This window comes from Pempheris klunzingeri, chromosome 5 (assembly GCF_042242105.1).
Source record: "Pempheris klunzingeri isolate RE-2024b chromosome 5, fPemKlu1.hap1, whole genome shotgun sequence".
In the NCBI taxonomy this organism is placed as follows: domain Eukaryota; kingdom Metazoa; phylum Chordata; class Actinopteri; order Acropomatiformes; family Pempheridae; genus Pempheris; species Pempheris klunzingeri.
In genome coordinates, this window is record NC_092016.1 from 11,863,019 (window position 1) to 11,883,753 (window position 20,735).

General features: G+C 44.0%; 1 protein-coding gene across 1 annotated transcript; it reads right to left on the reverse strand.

The window, feature by feature from the left end:
* Window positions 1–236: 236 nt before the first annotated feature.
* On the reverse strand, window positions 237–20,369 carry smad6b (SMAD family member 6b). Its single transcript, XM_070830208.1, has 4 exons — window positions 18,750–20,369; window positions 15,693–15,749; window positions 14,872–14,949; window positions 237–1,141 (listed from the first exon to the last, which is right to left on the reverse strand). The coding sequence occupies exons 1-4, from the start codon at window positions 19,546–19,548 to the stop codon at window positions 600–602; spliced, it is 1,476 nt and encodes a 491-aa protein (XP_070686309.1). The 5' UTR covers window positions 19,549–20,369; the 3' UTR covers window positions 237–599.
* Window positions 20,370–20,735: the final 366 nt, after the last annotated feature.

A 20,735-nucleotide genomic window follows, 5' to 3' on the forward strand; every position in this document is an offset into this window, starting at 1 on the left:
ATCTGCTCTTAGGCTAACTGGGGAAAGAGGATCTCAACCATTGAATACATGAATATAAGAAATGTTGGTAAACCATTTGTGAGTTGTGATAGTTCGTATTTAAGATGAATTTCAACAGGTTAAGTGTACTGGTGTCCTAAGGACAATACACTTGTTAAGATGACATGAAAATAAATCAGAGACAAATATTGAATGTGTTATTAACAAAGAGCTAATGATGCAGACCAAACAAAGAATTATTATGCGAATACTTTATTATCAATGTGTGAATGGTGTTAGCTTTTTGTCTGGATATTAATAGTATATGAAAACTATACACCAAATCCAGACTCATCCTAATTTTGCTGTATAATTTCTCAAGTTGGTATTGAAAGATTCTTTATCTTTATATATATTTATATATATAATATATATATAAGCCAAAGTGCATTTTCCGTTTTTTTCCTCTTGTCCATATACACATTGCACCATACATAAATAATTACATTGTAAAAATGACTCCGTATTTACAAGTATAATATATATTTCATATAATATATAAAACTTTATATTAAATCTAGGTAGATGATATTTGGGATAGTTTGTGGGGTCCGTCTGTGTTATCTGTGGTTGTTGAGGAGGATCTCCAGCCAGCAGGGGCAAGAGGTGATGAACTGTCTTGAATAGCAGGGGCCCCAGCCCTTAGCAAAGCTGATGCGCACACTGTTGGGGTCATAGGGTCCGTCCAGGAGGTCAGCCTCTGTGGTGTGCCGCAGTAGGCAAGAACGATCATAGTCAAACACCTTGATGGAGAAGCCTGGCATCACCTTTCGCACCACCAGAGTTCTGCTGTTAGGCACGTCCAGGGTAGGGGAGTTGACAAATATGGGGTGCTCACTGCGGTTATACGCCCAAACGCCGTCCGGCTCTTTGCTGAGGAGGATGCCGTAGCCGATTTTGCCTCGTGTGCGCTGAACGGTGCTGCTCCGGTGTTCCAGGTTGAGCTGGCCCAGGCAGAAGCCCGTGCCCTGAGGTAGATCATAGAAGATGCTGACGGAGTGCTCGTACACTGTGTAGAGGCGACCCACACGTGTGCGGTGCTCCCAGTACGCCACATTACACCAGTGGCTCTGCTTAGGGGCATCAGGCGACAAACTGGCATCTAGAAGAGACAGAGATGGAGGGACAGTCATTAAACAAAATATAAACAAAAGCAAACAGGCCTAGTAAAAAGGAAGGCTTAGGTTTTAAGAGATTAACTATCTCTTTTTATTGTTCAGAGCAGATGGCCACACTATAAATACTGAAGGAGGCACTGTATTGAAATCTAAGCCTTGTATAAATACCAGTGCATGCACATCCGTCCAACACACACACACACACACACACACACACACACACACACACACACTCGAGCTACTATACATATCCTGGGGGTGGAGAGTGTAGTGAGGTCAGTCCAACTGAAGATCTGCAGTTTCCTCCTCTGCCTCAAGAGGGCATTGTAATAATTAAACACTGACCACCCGGCACTGAGGCAGTCACTGCTGCTCACACATGCACTTTCACAACAGATCATGTTTACTAAAATGAATCAAGGATTACAATCAGTGTTTCCACTGAAAACTGGCAAATAAGTCCCTGCAGCAGTGTGTTGGGGCAGGATTCAAAACTTACAACTTCACATCTGTGTTTTGCCTGTACACATTTTAATAAACACTGCTCAAGACAGAAACACTTCTTTTTCTTTTTACAGTGGAACAAAGTTGGCATCTCACGCCTAAACATCTCTGTCCAGTAAATCAGCTTGTTAATTCAGTTTTCATGGCTGCAGTCTGTGAACTCTTTTCAGTGACAGCTCTCAGCACTCCAAAGTGAGTTACTGCTCCCTCGGTAGACTTCTATCTTCACCATACTGAACAGACGCACAGCACTGCCGACTACTTTCAGAGGCTTGCTTCAGTCCACACTGCTCATAGCTGTCATACATTTATGTTACTCATAAAATGTGTGGTATGAGGAGAGGACAGAGGCTGGTGGAGGAGGAAGAAAGAGAAGAAAAAGGAGGACAGTCCCATGATCTCACATCCGTCTCTTCACCCTAAACTTCTGGAGAACGAGGCTGGTCTTTCTCCTCTTCCCTCGTCTTCCTCACATTCCACAAGAGTGGGGGTGACGGGAGAGGGCCAGGCAGGGGGTCTCCCTCCCCCTCCACCCAGCTCTTCCCCCTGCTGTGGGCCCAGGGACGGCATTCAGCTCCCTGACAACTTAGCACAAGCCCGTGACCTGCTGACCCCCCAGCCTTCATGCTATCAGCTCCCATTAACTCACACACAGAGTGATGCCATTATTTTGCTTCAGAGAGTCTATTGGCACAGAGGATTTAAAGCCTGGGCCTGTGGCCCCATTCCTTTCAGTCTCTCTGCTCTCAGGGCTTAATGACCGCCCGCCCCATTAACAAACGCCTTAAAGGTGGAGCATCGCAGATCCACACAGCAACAAAATGCCTTGCTCACCTCCCACCCAACTAGACCTTTCTGCTGAGTGACCCGCGCAAGTAAAGTTTATACAAAGATTAGCAAAAACGTTGACCAGACTTGCACAGACAAAACGCTTGCTGGTTCAAGGCTCTCTGTGTTGTGGAGGGGGAGGACAAGAGTGAGTGAGTGAGTGAGAGAGTGAGTGAGTGAGTGAGTGAGTGGGGATGTGGGGTGGTGGTGGTGGTGGGGAGTGGGGGGGCGGTGCTGCAGACAGGCTCTCTGTGTGTTTGCGCACACACTGATGGCTGAAATGACCCCCTCTCTTCAGGGGCCCCAACATGCATGTGCCATTAGTGAATTCCACACTCCAGCTCCTCTACTCTGAGCTCAGCTTTTACTTCTGTGCGGCTCGGCCACACAAAGAACTCAGCCCCAACTTGTTTATGGCCCTCTATTGTCTCAAATCAATTGGAGCCCACACATCAAGGTAAACTCACTTTGAAACTGTGCACACAAACACAAAAGACCAAATGGCTACCATCTCCTCCTTTTTAGATGGGAAGAATAAAGCAAAAACAATTTGGTCAATAGTGTCTACTTTTCACACGTAGCCTGGAACTAAGGTAGCCAGTAAGGCCGCGAGGACCAGGAAGAGGAATGAGCAGGACAAAGGTTAGAAATGTATCAAATGTTAAGCCTGAGCCTGAAGGAAGACAATGAGCACACCATGAGCCAGGCCTTTTCCTGTCCCTCTGTTGTGTTAAGTGTCTACGTGTGCCTGTGCGCACATGTCTGCTTGGACAGGGAAGAAAATCAGCCAGTGTGTTTGTGTTTTTCTCCTGATCTTGTGTGTTTTGGCTACGTGGGGGTGAGGGCTCTGAGAGACGAACACATTAGGATCACTTTAACAGGGCAGAGCTATCACCAATTGGCAGACTGTTTGGACAATATCACCACAGCAACTGTGGCCTCCACTCCAGGGCTCAGTCTGCCTTCAGGCTCAGATGCTTCAAAAGCTTCGTCTTTGGGTTTTCTAATAAAGCCTTGTTTCTTCAGCAATGTTTGGATGCTCTATAAATGTTTATCTATGTTTTCCAATTGATATAAGAGAGCATGAAGTCAACTTTAATTATTAGTATATGATCAGAAGCTGGTGGAGACACAGGCCAGGCCAAATCTCAGACCAACCCTAAAAGTCTTACATGAAGGGAGGGCGTGTGTCTTCCTCCCCTCTGACCACAGCAGAGACACCAAACTCTCTTTGACTCCATGTTGGGCTTTCAGAGGGTCTGCTCAGGGCGGAGCCATGACGGGCTGGGAGCAATTACTGGTGCTCTGCATCCATTTAACCCTGCCACCTTTTAACAGCTCCGTTTACCCATTAGAATAGTAGCGCATGTTATTATTGTTATTTTATTCTCAAAAGCCTCTCCTCTTAGTGTCAGTCTCAGAGTCAGTGGACGCACAGTATGGCTGCCGCATTTCCTGTTCCTGAAGCCAGGGGCAATGATCTGAAGACGTGAAGGAGTTAATCAACTCTAACACCTTACATAACCAGACTCAAAGTGCTAGGTCAAAAAAGCATTGCATAGATCTGTGGAAGCTGTTTGGTCTAGAAAGATTTCCATGGCCAACAGGAAATACATGGAATAAAGCAGATAGCAGAGTTCTAGCTGTATGATAAGGGTGGCCTCTGTTTGGCTTTCCCTTAAGAGTCAAGAAATGAGTGAACAGATTACAACACTTAAAATATAACAAGCCCACTCACACATGAGCTATATTTCTTTGTAAAGTCACACAGCAAATAGAGATATTTAGCAAACGCTATGGAGTGTAGAGTTTGATTTCCATAACAAGGTGTGAGCTCCATGGAAACCATGTGAAAATGTGGATTTTTCTGTTTGCCTGGTGCCTGACTGATTGGAGGAATTCAGAATATTAAACAGACAAACGCAGATTTATATCAGTTTGCTGGAACTCAGCAAGCAAACAGTGAAACATGCTCAAGTCAGCTATAAGAGGAAATGTTTGTCATAAATAGTTATGTTCTGCGTGAAAAATGAGAGCACATGAAGATTTTGAGATCCTTTACTTGAGTGAAAGTAACTATACAAAAATGCTCAATTTCAAGTAAATATCATACAAAAATGCCACTTTAAGTAAAGGTGTGTAAGAATTTTAAGCAAAAGGTGTTTTAAGTATCTCAAATTGCCCCTGTGAGAGTTATACTATTATGTTATTTGATAACATCATTGATGCATTCATGCATAAGTGATATACACTTTCTGCTGAACATAATACAGGCTGCTGTGATTGTCACGTGCCAAAGAAATGGCAAGAAATTATCATGATTATGGCTATTAAAAACTTTTTTCCTCCGTTTTAAGAGAAGACTAACTTGCCATTAACACAACCCTTAAATATGCCTATGCTAAACACAACTTGCCCGAGCCTCTGACACAGGTTTATATACGGGAAAAAAAGCAGATCGCCCTGCTATGAGTTCCTTGCACTCGAGGGCGAGTCTGGATAATTACTACTAAGTACACAAAAATGGGGGCTTGAAAGTTTCAATGGCAATCCTTGATGATCATCCAGTAATGCTTTTAAAGACAGCATGAAAAGGACGGGGGAAAAAAAGGGCAGAGGGAGAAGCAGAAAAGAGCTGCCCCGGGGTAAACACAGCTCCGCAGCCTTGGAGTGAGATGAATGGGAGGCCGAGTGTCAGGGACAGGCAGACAAACAACAGCTTCCCCTCCGTGCTAACATCTCCCCACCAAGCTCCGGGGCCACCTCCATTATACTTCATCTCTCCTAATCCAGAGCGGGGAGCACAGATGAACTCATTCCTCCAAAACTTTGCAGAAGATGAGAAGAAAAAAAGAAAAACAGTGTTGCCAGTCCCTTTAAGCAGTGCAGTCGAGGGAAGGAGAGCAGCAAGGAGAGGAGGGGGAGCAGCAGTCTCTCATCCTGTGCCAAGGATTAGATTCCCCTCCAGCTATTAGACTCTACCAATGAACTGATAGGCTGGGGGGCTGGTGGTGGGGAGGGGGGTATCAGGGCTGTGTGTGTGCCTGTGATTGTGTGTGTGAAATTGAGAACAAATCATTTTTTGTGCATTCCTGCCCCTGCACCCCCTTTCTGTATACTTTGTTAGATTTAACTTTCTTTTATAACTAAAACAACAGAGTGGAACTTAAGTAAAATCCTCCCCCTCTTGTTCAGAGTATGGTATGGCTTTAATTCTGTAGACAATGGTTCCTACAGGCCGACTATAACCCCTGAGCAGGCCACATTTAGGCTGGCGTCTGGGCTATCGCTGCCATCAAAGTCGGCTTTATCAGACAGACACGCTAACTGGAGCTGCTCTTATATGTCTATGGATTTTTCTCCCCGAGGTCTGGCCTTTCTCTGTCGCGAGAGAGAGGGAGAGCGAGAGATAGAGAGCGATAGATAGAAAGAGAGGGAGAGAGATACGTGCTGGGAGAAAACACTGGGAGTTGGAGAAACTGAATCCAGTCACCAAGCCTGGCTGGTCACAATGGGAATGCTTTACATTGTCATCAACTTCCTCTCCACTTTCCCTCCGTTTCTGTTTCGGGATGACCCCATGAGGGAGGAAAAGTGCGGAACCCTTGATAGCAGATAACTAACAGAATCCATAAATTAAATCAATAAACAACAGAGGGTGTAAAAAGAACAGGAAGCTAAGGAGGCTAATATGGAGGAGCCGTCTGGGCGCGTGAGTAAGAGACCACTGGTTTGAGGGTAAAGGCTTTTCTTCTTTTTTTTTTTTTTTAGGTGAATAGAGTGTGCAGCTCATTTCCTCAACGTTTCCTCCAAAGCTCTACGATGTGTCAGAGACATAGAGCATAAGTGATGGTGGTGATGCAAGTGAGGCCTACAAGAGTCCTTCAGGGCATGTAAAAGCTCTGTGAAAACTGTGGGGGATGTTTGTAAATGTCATATCTGCAGGCAGCGTTTAAGGCCAGAGAAGTCTGAGAGAGCACCGAAAGCAAAACACCCAGTGAACATCCTGCTGGGTGGCTGTGCCCTTTCACCTCCTCATACAACCTATCTGTTTGTGTGTGTGTGTGTGTGTGTGTGTGTGTGTGTGTGTGTGTGAGCGTGTGCGAGGGTGAGTGTGTTTGTTTGTGAGTGTGTGAGGGAGGTACGAGCCAAGAAGGCTGGAGCGTTTGAGTAGAGGAGACCCTGCACATTCCTGAACTCCCCCCGCCTCCCCTTGCTGTGCCTCCTAACTTCCTACTCTGGTTAGGACTGAGGGGGGTGGGGGTGCAGCGAGAAGGTTGCTCTCTTTCTTGGCCTTTAAGAGACTTGCTCTGTGAAAAATTCTCACTAAATCACACGTCACGAGAGAGGGGAAGTGTTGGCTGTGTGGTCTGAAACATTGACACACAAACTTTAAGCTGTTCTTTAATTGAATTCATACTTTTCTTCTGAGTTCGAAGGTAAGACTCTATAGGGTGAGGGAGGAAACTGACTTTAGCTGGCCTATATACTCAAGCTATGTTGAGGGCTTGGTTTCAAATGAACAATAACAAGGAACTCTATTATTATGCGTTATATTAGTCTGACTAATTTAAGGTGAAAGGCAGGTATTTGGTTTCCACCGGGCTGGGAGGTGGACCCGCTATGATGGACAGAGTTGCCGTTCAAACAATGGTTTCCTATTGATCGGCCCAGTGGATCAGAGTCTGTGAGGAGAATGTGTTCTGTCAGGATAATGTGGCACCAGAGTTTCTGTTTCAATCACAACACTTGCTGGGCTGTAACCCACACTGCTCCACCGCGGGCATCCAGACACCAGCTCCCCAAACAAAGACAACTGTTTCCCCCATCTCTGACAAGTCAGCCCGTTCACAACAAGCAAGACATTCATTAAAAATGCAGGAGTGAACATTTCCAATAATTCACAAAGTCCTTCCCTGTCAACATCTGCAAAAAATCTTGAAGCTAAAGGGAATGGCAGGATTTCATTAAGTAAATTATGTGCTGGCAGTCACAGAGAGGGGAAGAGGGGGAAGCTACAGCCAGACCTCTAATCTAAACCGTACCCTGAAATGCGACAGCCTGACTGCACGTACTAAGCCGCACAGCCAAGTCTTCAGAAATGCACACAAATAAAGATAAGTAAAACACACATTACACAAAACAAAAACACACATGCTCCCTGGGGGACACAATCAATGGGAATTTTCATATAAGCACGTTCTCGATTTGTAATAACTACTACTTGCAAAAACTTGATCCCAGAGTACGATTCTCCTTGTCAAGTTGTGCTTTGCACCTTGGGCAGAACAGTGAGCTAAGCTCTGGCATTATAAGGACTGTTTAGACGGACCATCACTCAATATAAAAGATTTCTGCTCTGCTTCTGAGGGCATTATCTTTTGGGAACAAGATCAAAGGCTCCAAATTATGTCTATCATACTTGGTTCCATGTTAGGACAAGGGAGAGGAATGAAGATATAGCTCCAGTAGATCAAGTTCGAGATAAAGAAAAAACTCAAGTTTCTGTCTCTCGGTTTCCAAATGTACAGTAGAGAGAAAATTAACCAGGCTTTGATAAGCTGAGAGTTTACTGCTCTCCCATCAACAATGAGCTCCTATCCTTTCCCTCAGGCTGTAAAAAGGCTTGTGTAGAGATGTCGAATGACATGGGCCCCAACAGTTAATCCACACACAGCATTCTGGAGGCTCAAAGAATGCGTTGGCTATTCTGAGTTTTAAAAATACTGACAGCCATAGGTTCAGGCACAACTGTCAATGCTCCTCTGGGGAGGAAGGGAAAAAAATCTTAAATCTATTTTTGCCAGCAATCACACCACAGGCCTAAATCATAGCTGGCCATGGCCAGTGTCTGGATTTATAATTGTGGGTAAAATGGTCAGAAAATAAAAACAGCATCCACAACTGGCACCTCCTTCACTGCTGCTTGCCAGGCGTTGCAAGGCTAGCACATTTACAGTGGCCAGCTCAAATGGAGTATTGTTCCCCCTCTCAGCCTTGAGAGGAGACACACTAAAACACTAAACTAACAGTTGGACATTCCTTACATTTTTAATGGCATTGCACACTCTTTATTTGTTGCTGTAACCCTGTGCCCTGAGCCGAATGAATGGGGCTATTGGTGGAGGCTGGTGCAGCACTGTGGTGTGAAGGAAGAGAAGATGGTAACAGCAGCCCTCCCTGAGCACACGACAAGATTAGCTCACTTACTTTGTTTGCTAAGGTAGAATATGGGACAAAAATTATAGCCTGGGCACACCTCCTGTTATTTCTACAGCCTGCACTTTCTATCTGTGTGGTAAAGCCCTAAAATGAAACACAGTTCACCTTATCCTGGCTGAGCACAGTACACTCTGTTAATTCAAATGACAAGAACAACACTGTGAGCTTAGACTCATAGTCATGTTTGAGGCTATAGATTTATCTTTATCTGTGAGCCCTTCAGAAGTTAGTCAAACACCCAGCAGCACTGGCACCACACTGGCTTGCCAAGCCGACACAGATAAATACTAACCTCAGCAGGCTAGTTTCTGTTGACATGTAAGGGGTTTCAGGCCTCTCCAAGGACTGCTTTAGATTAGCATGGCTTTCACTCTGCACGTAGAGGTCACATTACCTCACCCATCTAGGACCTGTGTTGCCAGTTCGGACTGAAAATCAACTCATCTAAAAAAATCTAAACACAATGACAAATACACTTCCTCCTCTATTAAGACAATTTAAGATGTCACAGTTCTTACTACAAACTCACATTTCCATTCACACAGATAGCCCACACTAAGGAGATTTCTCTTGAGATTTTTGTAAATGCTGTTAATCGTGACTTGGCTCACATCTTTGAGTCTTGATGAAAATAAAAAAGCTGGGCAACAAAAAATAAAGTAATCTAATGGTTGGAAAACCCCACTGCAATTTGACAGATGTGAAACGAACTAAAAAGCAATTATATCACAAACATGCAACACCCTTCCAAACAAACACATTATATGACTAAGGTAATAGGTCATGCAGGCTGTAGTTGACTCTACTGAGGATCCTCAATGTCATAACCCCTGAGAGAAACAGTTGAAAGCAGATTTCTGACACACCACAGTCTAACAATGCTGAGAAAGGGAAAATGAAAAATGGCCTTATCGGTCTTATCAATGGCTCTTTTTCTATGTGTATGTGTGTTACGTAAGGGGAAACGGAAGCCAGCCTCCCAGGACAGGAACGGATACTTGAGACGAGGACTGTGGGTACAGGCCCTGCACCACTACAGAGAGAATAGAGCACAAGACCCGACCCTTCAGGATGTATAGCTACAACCCTGCGTCCCCTGCTTAGAATGGACTCTGCAAACTGGACATGACAAACGGATGAGGAGAGCCCCCTCATGTCCCCCGAGATGCTGGCCTTCTCTTCAACATTCCTCAGTCTCCCCCCACTGTCAAAGGGGCAATTCACTGCCGTGCACTGCTACAAAACCCAGGCAGCTTTTTAAAACAGGATGTTTGTCTGAGGCCTCCTTCCCCTCAAATAAACAATCCGCAAAACCTGATTTCGGGAGGCAGGGTGGAAGCACTCGAGTCACATTATTTCCACATCCCGTATCCTGGAGCATTGGGGCTCCTGAGGGAGTGTGGGCGGCCAGGCGCTGGGAAGGCTCAGGGCTGCGGTGGAAACCTGAGGCCATGTGCCAGGCTGAAGGGAGAGATGAGCCTGGGCTGCATCACTCTGGGGTCTGTGGGATGGAGGAGGGGGGATCATGCCTCGAGATGGGGAGGGTGACATCGCTGACATGCTGATGGCGTTGTCAGACCATACCTGTCTGAGCATTGCAGAGTACTTTATTGCTGCTTCATCAACTAAGCTGGATGTCGGAACAGTGGGAAGGAGATACTGCATATATTCAACACGCTACATTATAAAGCAAACCTTGAGCTATAAATTAATCATTTGGCTGTGGATTTGGGTGTGCTGTAAATGATGTCACCTACACTATGTCACTCAACATCGTTTAAACTCAGGAGACAAAAAATAGAGCACAACTTAGAACAGCCATCCACAAAATACCAAGGCCGCTGCGATGAACTAAATAGATGATCTAATACGGAAAAACAGAATGAGACAGTTCAGAGCAAATTAGAGGTGCAATCTATCCCAAATCTTTTCAGACAGTACAGTAGATATGCTATTTAATTAGTTCCTTGCAGAAGTGGAATCACATGCCTTCAAAGTCAGACCAACAACTACGGGTCCAGTCTAATCTACTTTAATCAAGAGGAAGCATCACATGCCTTGATTAGACTGTCTAATTATTCCATTCATTTCCACTGTTGCTGAGACAGACGAAGGGAAAAGTTTGATGGTTACTGCTAGTCTCTTCCTGACATAGGTGGGCGGGCTATGATTAGTATTGACTGCACAATTTAATTTGCTTTGTTCTTGCATTTGAATGTATATCAGTATGCATCTAGGACCCTAAGGAAGAAAAATTTTAATACAAAGGCTTTACAAATGAGATTTCAAGGTCCCACCACCTGCTTGTGGTACACTGCAATTTCCCTGAGCAATCTGTTGCATGACTCACATGAGGCCCTTCCCATCTATCTACTAACTGTCTTGTTCTGCCTGGAAGAATCAGTCAATACCAGAGTGGACCTGACACAGTGCCTGTCTGCAGACGAGATGTCCAGAGACACAGAGCTGGCCTTTCCTCCAGAGACAGGCAGGCAGACGGTGGAGAGCACTGTAGGATTACTGTTTGGGAACCCTGACTACCTGTGGATGACCTTTTCCCTCTTCCTTTAAACACCACTCGGTGTAATCCACATCTAACAACTTTCAATCTTTCCACACCTACTGTTCAACTTCCCTACACTATCAGGAAGAGGAAGAAAAGAGGAAAGTAAAAAAAAAAAAAAAAAGACAGCGACTCCGGTCACTCTGCATGTCCTCTGGTCACCTGACCCAGCAAAGCTGAGGGAGCCCCTCCATTCAAATCAGTGATCTCAACTCACACCAACATGAGCGAGTATACACAGTGTGATGCTGACAAATTCCACGGGGTTGATTGAGGACACAACCTCTGGTGACTGAAGAATGTAGGCAGACTGGAGCCATGATGTTACAACGGTCTAAACCAGGCACAGAGGGGAGGCCCCTATCATTCTGTCATTCACACAAGCAGTACACCTAAAAATATGGTAATCATTGGTGACATTTCTTCTTCTGCAAAAGACCACATCTTCAATGACTGAAACTCTTAAGTAGCAGTGCAAAAACATCTTGGCATGCCTCCTCACACTGAAAGTAAGAGCTGGCCAGAGCAGCATTATAATGAAGAAGTGACAAACATAAAGAGCCCCCGATGTCAGAGACAATGTGACTGACATAATAAAGTCAATGTGTAGGGGGAAAACACCCCCTCAGACAGTCATACAGGAAGCAATGAGACCTGCTTCAAAGGGCTTCACTCTGATGACCACACGACAAGGCCCAGGCAGTGAGGAAACAGGTGTGCGGGCAGACTGGGAGGGTAGCACCAGCAAAGGCACATTCCCTCACACACACAGTACTAAGGTATACTATGTATGCACAGACTCGAAAGCTGGGCCTGCTCATGACGTAAACAGACATCACAGAGTGCCTGGTGGAGCTGTCTGTCAGCCACATTGTGACACAGCCATATTTAAACAAAATGCTGTCCATGGGAAAGCTTTTTCAGAATGCATGTGTAAGGACATATTGGACATGTCAACCAGAGGGTTGAGAGAAATGTATCTGCACTTAAATGTAATCATCAACTTAACAATATAGAGTGCAATGATTTAAAGACATATCCCATGTTAACATGGCACTAGATAATCTCAAGCAGAAGGAGAACTACTTTTCAAACTCCACTGAATATATTCTGAATAATGTTGATGTGGAAGAACAAGCATATCTACCAAACCAACCAGTTCCCATCTGTTTCTCTACCATTGTATGATGCAGAAGAATGCTCAGTGGGTATTTCTGTAGCCCTGGGCTGCAAACTGTGGTTGATTATTTGACTACACCCCACCCATCCACTCAGTGCCCCCCAGACTTGCTTTTAAGAGGTTTACTTGTTCCTGCATGAGGGGTGGAGTCTGGATCCCGTACAACTCCGGTTACACGCAGACGCTCTCTCTACCCGAGCTGCAGGGGGATTCACAGGGAAAGTCATCCCCAGGTCAGCAACATGTTCAACAAGGGATAATTTGAGAAGATGCATTACAGGCCTGTATGTTTAAGCACAGCTAAGTAGGCTTCGTGAGGAGGCATTAGGGCTCGTGGCCTTATGATGGCATATGCTCTGACAAACTACAGCAAGTAACTGGTGGAGAAAGTGTATCGCTGACAAGATGCAAATGATTTGTTTCACTCAACATGGATACTCTTTTGCATTTAAAACCAAAGAGGCATCATTCAGTCCAAATGCAACATGATCAGGGACAAACTGGCTACACTAATTAGCTCAAAGCACAGAAAACTACCACCCTGAAGAGCACTGGCCATTCTCTTTCCCAAGTCCAAGTAGCTGAGTGTGTCACAGCCAATGCAGAGTGATCTTTCCCGGCCTGTACAAGCAGCAACACAGTTGGAAGAAACCAAAGCCTAGCATGTCTAGATCCTCCCTCCTCACCACAGTCTCTGAGGAATTGTGGTGCGCGCTCTGACAAGCCCCTCATTTGTTGACTCAGGGAGTGTCACCGGGCCATGCTGAGGTGGTGACAGCATGTGTACTGGGGAGGAGGGGGCCCTTGCTGACTGAATACTTCACTGCCAGGTAGCCATGTCAACTGCTCAGTGTCCAGGCCTCTGAGCCATGGCAGACCCTTTAACAGGAAATGCTGTTCCCTGCAAGCCCCAAAATGAGGGCTCTGACTCCCCATCCACATGATACTACGCATGCTGGCTGTGGCCCTAGTATAAGGGGGGAGGCAAGCTTACTCTGTGCCATGAGAAAGGAGTGTTTCATTTCAAATCAGAGGACAGGACTGTTTCTACTCACTTCCTCTGGTGTGGCCCCATTCACAGGAGCAACTCCATTTCCCTGAGCCCACCCCTCCCTGCAGCCCACTTACAGCCAGTCTAGATAGAGTTGAATGCGTGAGTGTCTGTGCACATGCATGTGCACAACTATGTGTGCTTGTGTGCATTTCTGAGTGAGCTTGGATCTTATTACAGTTTGATCCCACTCAAATATTTCTCAAAGAAAAACAGTGGAGGGTCGGCTCTGTGGCCAACGCACACGCCCCACTGAACCTCTGCATCGCTCACAATGAAACCTTTATCTTTAAAGCTCGGACTGTTCGTAATGACCCTTAATGAGACGGAATAATGTGCAATATCAAAATGAAATTACCTTCATAGGTTTGCGCATTCATCCAGATACTCTCAATAGCTATGCAGTGTAAAGCACTAAACTGTTAGATCTCATTTTAAGTTTTCCCCAACTAGACTTAATTAACCATTTCAAAGTCAAAGGACATTGCAGCACGGAACAGAACCATGAAAGCTCTGTGATTTATTACTGTGATAACAAAGTGATTCATAGTTTGTATTATTCTGATTTAAAGCTATATGCACACAGTTATTTAAATATGGACAAGTGTACCAAGATACAGACGACCACATGCAAACCCATCAGCATGGAAGACAATTCACATCTTTTATTTAGAAATTAACATCTGTTTTACGTGCTTTGTTATTCAAACTTAATTTTTAATCACAGTTCAGGGAAAAAGCAAAGCCCCTAATCAATGTATAAATTATAATAAGCACACGGATAACTTCAGCATTAAGATTCAGTTTCCATCAGAGTAATAAAGATAACATTTTCACATATGGCACATTAAGTGCCACTGTAAGTGGAAGCTCTTTTTCAAGTTTATTTTTCTAGTAACACAGTCTGTCTTTATTCAAGCTAGTTAATGTGTCACTGTACTAGCCCTACTACTTCAAACAGCCGCTAACACGTAACCAAAGTCAAGTTAAAAAAACTTTCAGTTGATATTTAGTATTTGATGCTTGCCATTAAATGATTATACCTCGTACACATTTCTACGTGCTGTATGTCAAACCACACGTCTGCTGCAGACAGCATTTGACCGTCCAAAACTATAGAGTATGTCTACTGTGCCAACAAAAAAAATAAATAAATGCCCTCTACTCTTGCAGTACGACAAGAAAACAAATGAACCTTAAAGCTCTCTGTCAAACTGAGGTCCTTGTTTGACAAAGTACTTCAGTATTTACAGACTGGCTTCTCTGGGTTGATAAACTTCTGGTAATCATTAATTTCTGAAATCAGTGTCAGACATTACGGACATAAACTCCTTATTTGGAGACTGATAGACAGAAACACACCCACCTGAGAATTCCCCTGGAGTGATGTTTGGTGAGCTGGCTGCCTCAGTTTCAGTGTAAGACAATGTGGAGTCTGACAGATCTGCGGGAATCAAAAAAGAAATTAGCACTTCATCTCCAGCTAGTGACAGCAATTTCTGTAAACTCTCACTAATCATCAGGGCAAGAGACTAAATGGCTACCTCTGTGTACCTCTTCATTTCAACAAGAAAATGACTGTTACTTCTTATCAAATTCAAAACAATTAACACCATGTTGGGTTTCATCCCATTGTGGATATCCTGGCATCTTCACTAACAGGCTTTACCTGATGACATCCCCCTAAATGCCGCCAGAAACCTCAGCTGTACTCAGGCTTGCAGCCCCAGCTAGCAGCCAGAGTCCACAGTCCCAGCAGCCCACAGTACATACAACCCACACCATATTACTCACACTGGCTCTGGCTGGCATGCTGACATTATGCCACATGCTGGCCTGGGTCTCATCTCAAAGCTACCATGCACTTTGCCAGTTAACTGTGCCCAATTACAGCCATTAAAATTCTCCACATTACTTTATTCCCATTTCTTCTTAATAAACCAGAACCTAAACAAAATACTGGCCAATAATGGTCAATGCAATTTACAAGCTCTAAATATCTATAATAATACCAATATCAAAAAAGATAATGAATCAAGTAATTACAGTTTTACACCTACCTGGTTATAAGTCATACAAAGAGGATCAAATATGAGTAGCAGAATTCAGATGAACACCAATAGGTAAGGATGGATTAGAAATCATGCTTCAGGTGTCACAGAGCTGATAGGTGTGTTTGTCACTTACCCAGTGGCTTGTGTTCTTCATTAGGGGAAAGCCTCGAATAAGGAGGTGGGGGCGACTCTGTAACACAAAACAGTCATGTAAATAACCTAATAAAAGGGAAGAAATACTTTTTAAAAGAAAAAGGTGAAACTCAACCCCTGCTGTGAAGCCATCAAACATAAGTCATATTTTAAAATTCAAGCTTGAAATGACTGTTTTGACATCTTAGAAGATTTGTCTGACATTAATCAAGCAATGTTTGGACACACCGACGAATATACTGTGAGAAAATCAGTACAAAAATATTGTACACAAGTAAAAAGCCTCGGGTGTAAAGAGGCTGATAACGCTACAACGCTCTTCTTCACACATTTGAGGATCACAGTGTTTTTAATGTTTGATACTACAGTAATTCAAAGGCTTTCATAAAAGCAAAAAGAGACATTCCAACTCAAAAAACTTCAAGCCATCAAGACTTCATTTCAATGCAGACACCATCTTAAGACTACATCTTAAGTCTGTCAGCTGTATGTCTACACTGCAGACTTGAATGATTTTGTGCAAAAGTTCATTAAAAAGATAATAAAAACAACAAATTTGTTTCTGTTATGTAAGCTTGTATAATTTAACCGAAACAGTCATTACAACAACCGCAGAGACTAACCAGAACTTTCAGCTAGTAGTTTAATGAATTAGAGTAAATCTCTGCTTTTTAACTTTATTGTGTTCAAAGACCTTGATTTTATCCAATAAAAGAGAAGAAATGAAGAGAATTACTTGCACCAGAAGGAAAAGCACAAAGGAAAGAAAACTCTGTGAGCACACTGTGACCTCGCCTACAGGGAAAAGGGGAAGGAGAAAAGCATAATAGCAGCGGGTCCTTTAAGAGTGGCGGCAGTAATTGCTGGGATCTGAACTCAGTCACTCAGATACACAGCTAGTCAGTCTGGCGCCAGCAGTATGCAAACTGTATATTATCACCACTCCTTCACCTAAATAGCATGAGGGGACCTCCTTAGGACAAAAGGGCTTTTAAAGCGCAACTTGAAACTGATCTCATTCGAAAAGTATAATGCCTGGTAAAATAAAAGGAAAAAACTTTTTGTCCACTTCAATCCAAGCTCTCTACCACACATTATATACGGTTTTATTCTTTAAAAACCTCTTATAGAATCAGTAGATCAGTGGTTTATTTTCAATTAATTCTAAAATAAAATACAAATAGATTGAACTGCAGTTTATAAGTGCATTAAAACAGTTTTTGGCATGTTTTGAGTTGTGTTATATAAAGGATTACAATGTTGTTCAATTAAAATCTATTTCAATGTATTAAAAGCTATTCTCATATAATCTGATATTTCTTACTTCCACATTTGCAAACAATGTTAAAAGCAGTGATTAAGGTCTTGATTTGAAGCCCCCCTTCTTGAATAGCATGAAAGAAATACCAGCTCTATCGGGCCACGCATGAGCGCATGCGAGCTATGTCTACTACGAGCCTTAGTCCCAATATGGGGTATGTGCCCCTCTGCCTCTTCTTACAATTCACCTTGCGAGTTTTAGTGGAAAGAAACTCACAAAGCAAAGCCTGATATCCATTTCAACAGGAGGAACAAATTTCCTATTCCTTCTATCTTACTTATGTCGAATAGATTATGTCAGACACCATGGTTTATCGGTAAACGCTAAGTTCTATATAATAATTTCTGATCAACAGTATGGTTGGATATGAGGGCCAACTCCGCATCGGTTTCCCATATTTGTGCGCTATGAATTCTGATATTGTTGGACTTGTGACTTTGAAGTGCTGGTCACAGCCAGCTGGCTCTAGTAAACATGGATGTTATGGAAAATCCACCTCCTGTGCCAGTGAGAAGACAGAAATACTGACGCTTGCATCTTTACACATGATACCACGCCTTGTCATTGGGTCAACGAGGTCGAGTGGCCCAGAGTTTAAGGTTTGCCAAATCACAAGCCTGTCCCCTGCCAAAGTTGAATCTCTTTAATATAGGTCAGGTAGGTTCTGCCATAGATAGCTCATTAATCGTGAAAATAAAGCTCAATCCTCTACCACAACACCACCTATGCTGACCTATGGCACCCGGCTCAACCTCTGAGTGAGTCTATACAATCATACACATGTCATACACTGTTGACGGACCAGCCAACCTGGCAACAACCTTGCAAAAACCAGAGATAAGGAGCGGAAATGGCTGTATTGACAGTCACAGAAGGCAATAAAAATTTCCAACCACACTGAAGATGACACGCACTGCAAGTAATTGGGGAATTCATTAAGAGACCTAGAAGAGTTGTAAGGACAGAACTCCAAACAAACACTTTCCTTCATCAAAAGGCCCAGATTTCACAGGCCAGTGTGAGCGATGCTCTGGTGTAGCACCAGACTGTTCAAACACAACTTTCAAGGCAACTAAAACCTTTAAAAGTGAAAAACATACTAACTGCTAGGCATTTTTCTCAAATATGCTAAAGATTACATCAGAATAACACCAAACTGGCAAAAGATACTGTCTTATGTTCTGTCAAACCGTGTGTTTCAGCTCATATCCTTTGTTCAAAGTGTTTTTATTATTGTTCACCTTGCCATTAGGATGCCTTTAGTAATCATTAACCATTTAATCAATCGGCCCATCTCTCTGGATGAATGTAAGCCATACAATACTGGACAAATAAAATAGGATGATAGGTAACGTCTTTCTGAGTATATTTCCAGGCACTTTTTACAACAGTTTTACAACCTTGAAAAGTTCACTTCTTCTAATTACCAATATGACCTTTTCACTTCTCTTTATAATAGTGTGGCAAGAAAGGCCTGATTAAGATGTATCTGCAGGATTTACTTGTACATTTAGAGAGCATGGGCAAGATGGTGTCCCAGAAACAAATGATAAAGAACAAGGCAAGATAAGGAAGTTAGGGAAAACCTATGCAGGAAAAACAGAAGTTTAACTCAGGTGCCTTGTGGTTATCTGTTAATGGACTACCTGGTGACTTCACCACCAGGCCTGTAAGCTGCTACACACAGACAGTTTGTGTCCTGGCAGATGCTCTTACCTGGCCCACAGAGCCGACTGTAGTGATAGGGGTTGCAGCATACTGTTGGACTGTCCAGGGCCCCAAAGCTCTTACACTCACAGAGCGGTTTGAGCTGGGCAAGGTGCTGGAGGTCGGACCAGCGGTACAGTTTACACACAAGCAGCTGTGGGGATGCCACATGGCCGCCCAACCTCAGTTCTGTCCGGGAAACCATAACACAGTCGCTCGGCATCCCTCCTCTGGACTCCACTGCCTCCAGTAAGGTATCCAGCGCCTTTTCCTTTAGCCTTTTTAAAAGAGAGTATGTGGCTGATTTCAGTTCTTGCTCCAACACCGTGCGTGGCATCGCCTCCTGCGCCTCAGGAGAGCCGCTGTCCCGCGGTCCAAGGCTCCTCAGCACTAAGTGACACGACCCTGGATCCCTGGTACCCTGAGCCGTCTCTGGACCCCTAAGCTCGGAGTGGTCCCGGTCTGTAAATAAGCAGCAAGTCACTGTCCGACATTCTCTGTCCTGCAGGGAGCGGGGGCTCCCCTGCTCCTGGACGCACACTGCAACCCCATCTTGGTCCGACGTGACCCCCAAGCCGCTGCTCTCCACGGGGCTCCGGGTGCACACACCTCCTATGTCCCCTACAAGAGACCCGCTAGGGGTCATCGGTCTGAGCTCCGTTTTGGGAATTTTCTCTGGGTTGTTTCCGAACAGATCGTCCCTACAGCCCTCACTACTTTTGCCATTTCCATCTTCCCCTTCTGTATCTGGGATCAAACGGCTTCTCCAGAGTCGCCGCACAAGACCTGAGCGTTTCGTCCTAAACATACGACAACTTGAAAATCTATATGGGGGTTTATTTTTGTACGGATATCCGAATATTACAGACACTCCTACGGTCGTTGCAAAACATTAATGTCAGTGAAATGCCGTGCAATGCATGCACAGCCAAATGACGAGCATTGGTGGCAAAGCCGCAACATTAGAGAGAAGGCTATTTTGTTGCATCTACAACAAGAAAACCGCACAATAAATGCACTGCAGCATTCCGATCAAAATGCATTAATTTAGCCGATTACACTGTAAATACCCAAGCGGGTGAAATGATGACTTATTATCCAGGATAGCCGCGGACTTGTCTGTTTATATGTTTGCTATGAACAAATTAAAAACGTAGAATACATAATAACATAACATAATCTACTAAGAAACATAATCCAAAGCCAGTAGCCTTCAACCCCAGACGGCAACTAGCAGCCTGAAACAGTTTCGGACTTTTAAAACAACCTCAAATCTACTTTCTACACCGGCACGTAGAGCATGAGGTACTTCGAGGCGATTTAATCCCAAGAAAATGCACTGGAAGTCAGGATCCTTGTCGTATTCTTGAGATGTCAGTGCACTTCTTGTGTTTTTTACAATCCCAGCAAAACATCCATGCGAGCTGAAATTACATGAGGAGGATCAATCCGGGGCTGAATCGCGCTCCTGCTTCTCTACTCAGATCTAAACCAAACTGCAGACCCGATCTCTTTCTTTCTCCGATTCTCTCTCTTTTTCTTCCCCCCCCACCCCCCCCCTCTTCCTCACACATGCACACACACACACACACAGACGCACATACACGCGGGGCCCCCGAGGAGAGCGGTGGAGCCATTGGCTGACTACCATCATGTGCTAGTCTAGACACTTTGGCGGCTGAGCTGCACTGATTGTTGCGCAAACAAGGTTTCAAGTTTCTTAACTCTTAAAGGCGAAACACCCACCTCTAGTTTTTAAGTTAAAGTTAGTAAAACTTATTTACAGCTACGCCGAGAGTCAGAAGTGTCTGTTAGGAGCATAGACTTTCATGCATAGAAGTGTTGCTGTTTTTATTTTTTTTTTTTAATTTCTGCACTGAGAAGTCAAAGTTCAGTTTTATTTTGTAATGGGATACTGAAACACAGGCATCAATTAGAGACTGGATGACATGGACAATCACCAGACTTGATTTTGAATTTTTCATGAGAATTATG